Source organism: Poromitra crassiceps (genome assembly GCF_964638095.1).
Source record: "Poromitra crassiceps genome assembly, chromosome: 12".
In the NCBI taxonomy this organism is placed as follows: domain Eukaryota; kingdom Metazoa; phylum Chordata; class Actinopteri; order Beryciformes; family Melamphaidae; genus Poromitra; species Poromitra crassiceps.
In genome coordinates this window covers 34669041-34677752 of record NC_139632.1, presented here as the reverse complement: position 1 = coordinate 34677752, position 8712 = coordinate 34669041, and the positions used below count along the sequence as shown (strand labels likewise).

The 8712-nt window shown below is 42.9% G+C and overlaps 1 protein-coding gene across 2 annotated transcripts in view; it reads left to right on the top strand.

Annotated features, from left to right (window-relative positions):
- The first annotated feature begins 4332 nt into the window (after window positions 1-4332).
- Window positions 4333-8712, top strand: part of tmem259 (transmembrane protein 259) — a 16088-nt gene continuing 11708 nt past the window's right edge. For both annotated transcript variants that reach the window (XM_083647117.1, XM_083647116.1), the window contains exons 1-2: window positions 4333-4825; window positions 7776-8089. In XM_083647117.1, coding sequence (XP_083503243.1) covers window positions 7859-8089 — 231 coding nt within the window. In that variant the 5' untranslated portion in view covers window positions 4333-4825; window positions 7776-7858. The remainder of the gene's footprint in view (window positions 4826-7775; window positions 8090-8712) is intronic.

Below are 8712 nucleotides of genomic sequence, written 5' to 3'. Positions count from 1 at the left end.
GTCTTTTTCTTTCTGCTTACCTGTGTTGTGTTATGTTATGTTATGTTGTTAAAAGAGGGCAAGAGAGGAAATTAAAACAGAAGTGGATTTATAGTTAGAAAGAGTGCTAAAAAAGAGAGATTTTTTTTTTTTTTTTTTTTAAATCCATAGATAAGCCGCACCGTTATATAAGCCGCAGGGGCCAAAAAAGGCCAAAAAACGGGAAAAAAGCAGCGGCTTATAGTCCGGAATTTACGGTACATAAAATCCATAAAATCCGGCATCTTGTTCAATGTAGCAAAGCAGGAATAGTTGGCATCTCAGAGTCCTGGCTGGACTCCTCAATATCAGATGTTGAGATAGAAATTGAGAATTACATGTCAGATATTGTTTTTAATTTCAGAATGGATCTCAATGATGACCACTTAGAAGCAGTTTGGGCCAGTGGTGTAGTCTACCTTTTTTCAGAGGGTATACTCTGACTCTGACCCCCCCCCCCCCTCCCGAATGGGGGGCGTGGTTTCGGCCGGAAGTGGGCGGAGATTCGACCCATTTTTTGTTGTTGTTCCTCCCCAAATTTGCAAAATAGCTTCAGCCATCAGCTTCATCTTGCTTCTTCAGTCGCTATTCTGTCTCCTGAAGATTTGTTTGCCGAAGGTGAGAAAGCCCCACGTGATAGCCACCCGTCAATCTCTCTCTCTCTCTCTCTGCTCAACGCTGTAACACCATTTTATTTTGAAATTCAGTTGACTTTGCCATTTCCCACGGATATTGTCGCGTTTTTCTTTCCTGGCTTGACAGAAAAAGTCTGCCTTCACGCGCCTTGTCGGCTTGAAAATAGAACTCACGTAAAAATCGGCGCAGCAGGCGAGACGTGGGTACACGGAAGGTTCACGTTGAGGCGCCCTGTGTACACAGCCTCATTGACTAAAAAGGACGCCTATTTAAAAGCGTGGGTAAAGGCAAGGCTTGGGTGCTGTGTGTGAACGTAGGGTAACACACAGAGCGCACAGGGTGAATTTTATGAATGGAAATTGAAAACGATACGTATCATAGCGCATTTCCCAGTGCGCATACGCAAATCTGAGTCATTTTGCAGTGTGTATACTGCGTATACCTGCGTAGCACGTAGACAACACCCCTGGTTTGGGCTAACATCTAACTTCCTGAGCAACCCAATTCTAGTAAGACTGTGTTACAGACCACCAGATCAAAGTGATTTTTACACTAAGATAGAAGAGCTATGCTCCAAAACACAGCGAGTTTTTGTCTGGTGAGGTAATAATACTGGGTGATTTCAACACTGACGTCTGAAGTCATGACCATTCCATGTACAGGGCCTTCCTAAACTTTTGCACCAACTTTAACTTTAAACAACTAATAAAGAAACCCACTGGGATAACAAGTTATTTTCATACCACCATCGATCTGGTATTAGTCTCTGATAAGTCTAAAATCCCCAACAGTGGAGTAATAGACTATGGACTAAGCGACCACTCAATCATATTCTGCACCCGCAGGGTTCAGAGGTCAGTCCTTGGTTATCACAACACTATCAAGATAAGGGTCTCTGAAGAACTATAATAGCGAGGTACTAAAAGGTAGGTTACTGCGCATGGACTGGTCACCCGTCTTTAGCTGTGTGTCTGTGGATAAAGCTTGGGGCCTTTTTTAAATCTTTCTTTTTAGCAGCAATAGACGAAACTGCACCAGAAAAAACACGACGTAAAGTTAGATCGGAGCCTTGGATTTCAAAAATTCTCAAAGCGATCAAGTTCAGAAATGACACATTCACAAGTTTTAGTAGAAGCAGGGATGAGCAAGTCTACATTGAATTTAAAACACTCAGAAATGAGGTAACTAGACTGACAAAGAAAGCCAAGGTAGAGTATTTCAATGAAGAAATAACAGAAAATAAGTCAAATCCACAACAGCTGTGGAAGTGCTTGAAACAGACATGATATAGAAACAGGCTTATAACAAAAGCAAAAAACATGAGTGTAGACATAGGAGGCACGCTCGTAACAGGTCATTTTAATGTAGCGAATAGTTTAAATCAGTTTTTCAATACTATAGCAAATACATTAGTAAATAATTTGCCCAGTTCAACAGACACATTTGGTGAAAGTCATGTGGAGAGGTTTTATCAACAAAAAGGAGTCCAGGCAGATACGTTTTTGTTTAAGTGTGTCTGAGGAAAATGTAAAAAAAAAAAGCTTAAAGCCCTCAACCCTGCTAAAAGATCCCCGCCAGATTCCTGCTGAACTTTTATTGTAAACATGTCCATCAATCATTTCCCAAATGACCTTAAAGGAACACTCCGCCCATTTTCAACCAGCTTTGTATCATTAGAACATCAGTAGTATAGACGGTTTTAACAAAAACATTCTAAATTGAACCCCCGCTCACTTCCTGTTACAGTGTTTGCTATGGACAAAACAGAAAAAAAACATTCAAGTGCAGGACTGACCATTCCGTGAAAACCGTCTATATCAGAAAACTGTAAACTGTTTTGAAGTCTGTCATTTAATTTGACAGTTATTTAGTGTTAAAGTGTGGACCACTGGTCACACTAACTCAAATTAATAACTCATTAACTCAAATCAACTCTCAATAACTGTCAAACATTCTGTCATTCATCTAGTTTGACAGTTATTGAGAGTTGATTTGAGTTAATGAGTTATTAATTTGAGTTAGTGTGGACCAGTGATGTCACTGGTCCACACACTTTAACACTCAATAACTGTCAATTTAAATGACAGACTTCAAAACAGTTTACAGTTTTCTGATATACTACTGATGTTCTAATGATACAAAGCTGGTTGAAAATGGGCAGAGTGTTCCTTTAAGTTAGCTAGAGTTATTCCTCTCTATAAAAAAAAATGAAATAAATTGGACCCGGGAATTTATCGTCCTGTCTCGATCCTAAGCACGGTCTCAAAGGTGATGGAAAGGATCATTTTTGAACAAAGCAATGAATATCTGTCAACCAACAACCTTCTGTACGAGTTTCAGTCTGGGTTTAGGACGTCTCACTCCACAGACACCCGTCTACTCTATCTGACAGATCGAATTAGAACAACAGAGGTTGATAAGGGTAAATATTGTGGCATGGTACTACTACTTGATTTACCAGGAGACGTCACGTGACTGTTGAGCCCTATGGGGCTAGGTGGGAACCTGCATTATTCAAAACTGTCAGATTCTGAATGGAGTTTGGTCTGATGCTCTTTGCATAGAGCCTGAGCCACCAGGAGTTGCAACCAAAACATGCAGAACTCAAACTAACGTATAGCTCAGTTTCTCTCTCAAACCAGTGAGTTAGCTTAGCGCAGTGTGGTCAGTGGCTAAAACGCTAGCTAGTGGCTGACACGTCCTGTGAAACACAGTCACATGTGTTTTCTTAACAAACTAACTAAGCGTTTCTATACAGAACCCTTCTTAAAATAAACAGCCTGAGCCTCCTCACTCAGCTGCACAGCATTATAATACAGCAGCACTTCTAAAAGGAGTCAGCCTGAGCAGCTAAACAAGCCTCTCTTACCGTTCATCAGCTGAGCTAACCAATGAAGCTAGGACCCCATGGGTGACATGGCTGCCTCTGTATGTGCCTGCAGCTCATATCAGACATCAAGTAACAACAAACACGTAAAATAAATGAATGAATGAACAAATAACTAACTAACTTCCATTGATGAATGATACCGTTATTTAATTTATAATCAATTATTTGCCTTTTGCAGACAGACCCCCACTTTTATTTCCTGATTTCTAAGTGGTGCTGATGGACAGCTCCTTAAACTTGCCTATGTTTTAAGATTCAACTGAAAATCAGTAGCTCGATTCTATACAGGCAGATTAATGGAAATCTGTGGGGTCCTTAGTAGTTAACTTTTTTTTATTGCATAATACAGATGGTAGACGTCAACACAAACTAGAAAAAAGAAGCGTGATTGAAACGGTCAATAAACTGACAAGTCCTGTAACTGCAGTGTGCGGACTTTATTTATTTTTTCTAGACGTCAACACATAAACAAAACGACATACATTCCGAATCCGCTCTGGTCGTTGTTCCAATGAAAATTAGATTAAAGAAATGATAACTACTTATTCGTTCCATTGCAACGTCAGCGCACAGAAAATCCGCCATTTTGGCCTGGAAGAGACCATCTGATTGGCTGTCCTGGTTGTGATGAACGTTCTGATGTAGTCCCATTGGTCAAGGAGGCGTCTTTCCAGCCAAAATGGCGGCAGCGCTGTTGTCAAAATGCTATAGGTGGTCGACTCTTGCTTGCAAATACTCTTTAGTTGTTCCGTCACTGCCGAGCCCATGAGCCAGGCAGCAAACTGACACAGCAGCGCCGGATAATAATAGTCCTAACTGCCCGAATGAGACAGAGCGTCCCGCTGTCCGCTCACCACAGCCCGGGCTGACTGACAACACCGCAGGCACAGCTCCAAGCGAGCTAACAACACACTGCGGATAGCTGCTTCAAGTTAGCTTCTCTGGCTAGCTAGGGCGGAAGCTTGCTAACGGGAGAGCCAAACAGCTAGCAGGCAAGCTAGCTGCGTCGTTTATCAGGGTTCCCGTTTCAAACACAGTGGAGCAGGTAGGAGACGTGTTAGCATGAGCAGGTAGAAGATGTGTTAGCATTAGCAGGTAGGAGATGTGTTAGCATTAGCTGTGGAGGATAAACACGGGGTTCGAGGCCGGCTGGGCAGAGCAGCTCGGCCTGCGTGCTGTGGAAGATAAACACGGAGTTCGAGGCCCGCAGTAGAGTTGTCTCCCTGGAATCAGGTCACTGCCTGTCCTGACGCTGTGAGGAAATCTGCTGCTTGATTAAAGGTAATGCATGATGATATTATGTAGGTGCTCACAAGACTTCCTGAATATGACAGTCATTAGCCCTGTTCGAAACCGGTCCCACTTACATACTGTAAATAGTGGACTATATAGTGTGTTCACCATTTTTTACTAGTGTTTGAATTAATTTGATACACTATAGAGCTCAACAGTCACGTGACTTTCCGTGACGTCATTGCCACAGAAGAGTATTTCTCATAATGGCCATTGAGATTTTGATTATTAGCCATAATGTCATAACCACCCAATGTAGCTGTACCATGCATGATCCAGTACTGAAACGATGATATCTTCATGTAAAGCCACAAATCTCTAAGATGTCAACCTTTTTCTATTTTTAAACATAAAAAAATGTGATCTGCCTTCACTACCCACAATCCTAAGGTGTAACGATGACCTCTTTGATTGGTGGAGCTCGCTTTATGGTCGTCTGTGATTGGTGGCCTGCATTAATTTCTTTCTCTGGCTGTTTTCCCTCTGGCTAGGCTACGACCAATCTAAGTCATAACCTCAAGCGCAAGCGCAACCGCAAGCTCTCGGGTTTTCCCATGATGATGCAGAACTAGTCCTGAAAGCTGTAGTTCCTCGAATGGCCACTTGAGGCAGGACTCAGAAGTCCCGTCGTTCCCGTTCACCCCATGTTAAAGTGCCCCACTTTGTAACAGTAGCCCCTTTTACATAGCCTGCGAAAGCCACAATCGTTGCGGCATCCTTACGCCTCGCCTCCTCTTTAAAAGTCACAAGGACGGAACGGCGAGTCATTTTGTTAGGCCTTTCGTTCCAGCAATGGAGGTAGTATCAGCCCCGATCAACGTTGATTTTAGCTGATTTCATCAGAAAATGCGCACACTATATCCATGGCTCGAGCATAAGGAGGGTGAAATGAGCTACTCGATTTGTAAAATGCTTGGTGGTGTGCCTTTCATCAGCCGATGTTACAAAACGTCAACTAACTTTAAGTCACCACTCAGACCCCTTTCACACCTGGCATTTAAACGGCCCAGTTCTGATCTTTGGTGCTCTGATCTCAGTAAAGTACAGGTCTGAATGCACCCAATGCGCAATCAATCTGATTGCCTCAAGCCACCTTCGGAGGTGGCCTGGGCCACATGTGGCTGGATTCCCGTCTGTGTCTGAACAGCAATGTGACCTAGGAGGCCACCTACTCTACTGACCACCTCTGCATAACAAAGGGAGTCCTGGCTCAGTTAATGACATCATTATGCAACTCTCTCCTAACATTGTTTACTTCTGAGCTCAGATTAAACGGTAATCAGCTCTGGGAGACCTTACTTTTGTAATACACTATAGATTCTATTCTATAGTGGTAGTAGAATAAAACATGAAAACATGCTGTTTTTTTATTATATATTTTTATTTCAATAGATTTACTGAATGAAACATCTTATTTAAAAAGAAAGTGAAAAATATTATTGCAAAAGCAGTTTAGGCTATAGAAGATGTTATTAGGCTATTCTGCTGGTTTACAAACCCTATTATAATTTCCCCTTTTAAATGGTAAAATTTCTAAATTAGTGCAATTAACAAAATTGATTTTGTTACATGGTCCAATATGATGAGCCCAGCTAAATAAATGTACTCTCTGTGGTAATATCCATGCTCGGTGTCACTGTCTACCTTGGGAGCTGCGTCAGACAGAACATTTAAATGAAAAATCTGGACCGTCATGTATGATCTTCATGGTGGAGAGGAGAAAAAAGCAAAATATGGACATAATCAGAAGTTGAGCCAACGAATATCTTCTCTTGTAACGGGTAACACCGGTGTTGTTACAAGTTTATTAACCGGCAGGGAAATTCACACACTGGCGAGCCTGATACCCATCGAATAAGTCAGTACTAATTGCAGCTGTAACGTTTCTATAATAATTCAATGGTAATAATTGCCAAACAAAAAAGCCAATGCAGCCAGCACTGTATTTTTACTCACAGCCATTACGTGTTTATTTGCATCTGGGGTGGGGAAGTGAGATCTGATCACAAGAAGCATTCATGGAGACGCATTCTAATGCCAGGTGTGAACAAACATAATTAGAGCTGACCACTTGTGATCGGATCACTCAAGACGCATGTTAATACCAGGTCTGAACAGGCCCTCAGATGGCGTTTCTCATAAAGCAGCCGTGAAAAGGAAACCATCCTATAAGCAACTGAGGAAGAACCAGATGTGATTCTGTGAAACAAGAAAGAGGGAATTACATAGTGAATTCAGCTGCTGGAATGAACACTTTGTAACCTTTTATAATATATGAGTTGAGTAAAGGATTTGAAACCCTACTTCAACTTCTACCCGAGTCTATTTTTAGTTGAGTATTTGCACTTTTACTGGGACTTTGTGTACTGCCACAGTGCCTGGGAAGAATAGGACAATGCAGTAAGACACGTAGTTAAACTTGGGTTAGTGTCTCGCCCCCAAAGTCTATAAATCCCCCCCCCCCCCCAGTCTATAGATCCCCCCCAAAATCTATAAAACCCCCCTATCTGAAGAACACAAAGGGGGAATTCCCCCCTAGTTTACAAAATTAATTTCAGGCCCTGGTTTACTCCAATTCATTTGCGATACTAACTAACTGAACGGCTGTTCTTCACAGCACACTGTGCGGACAGTGATGACAAAGGCAGTGCTTATCTTGTTTATGTATGGGCAATATGGCAAATAGGTGAATCTCCCAAAAAGTTGGCCTATCCCTTTAACCCATTGATACATGATGCAGCATTTGTGTGTCTATCCCTTTAAGACGGTTCGCGGTCTTAAAGGGATACACACACAAATGAGGGATATACACGCAAATGCTGCATCAGGTATCTATGGGTTAAAGTGCTGTAATAAGTGCTACTTGTGATGTTTTAAAACTGTGCCAAAGCTCACACACACTGAGCCGACCACCACTCCCTTTCTGCTTGATCTTTAGATGTTGTGTAGAGCTAGAAGCTTCTGAAGCTGATCTGCCTGACCTGAGTTAGCCACAGAGGTTCTCTTGAGTCCAGAGAGAAGATGTCTGAGAACCAGCAGGCCAACGGGAACAACAACAACCAGGTCCCCCTGAACAACAACAACATGGGGCCCGGGAGGATCCAGAGGAACCCGGGCAACGTCCAGCAGAACCCGCTCATCAACGTGCGGGACCGGCTGTTCCACGCCCTCTTCTTCAAGATGGCAGTCACCTACGCCCGCCTCTTCCCCCCCAGCTTCAGGAGGATCTTCGAGTTCTTCGTCCTACTCAAGGTGAGAAGTTCTGCTGAGTTGGTCTGTGGAGCCTGACAGAAAGCAGTATGTACAGAGACAGTTAGGTCTGTGCAGCCTGACAGAAAGCAGTATGTACAGACAGTTAGGTCTGTGCAGCCTGACAGAAAGCAGTATGTACAGAGACAGTTAGGTCTGTGCAGCCTGACAGAAAGCAGTATGTACAGAGACAGTTAGGTCTGTGCAGCCTGACAGAAAGCAGTATGTACAGAGACAGTTAGGTCTGTGGAGCCTGACAGAAAGCAGTATGTACAGAGACAGTTAGGTCTGTGCAGCCTGACAGAAAGCAGTATGTACAGAGACAGTTAGGTCTGTGCAGCCTGACAAAAAGCACTATGTACAGAGACAGTTAGGTCTGTGGATTCCTGACAGAAAGCAGTATGTACAGAGACAGTTAGGTCTGTGCAGCCTGACAGAAAGCAGTATGTACAGAGACAGTTAGGTCTGTGCAGCCTGACAGAAAGCAGTATGTACAGAGACAGTTAGGTCTGTGCAGCCTGACTCTAAATTGATGACAGTGTAAAAAACGAGTTAGTATGCAGTAAGGGTTGTCCTGAACTCAAATCAGGCCTTTGGGGGAGTGGCTAAAACCTCTTGGGGGAAGG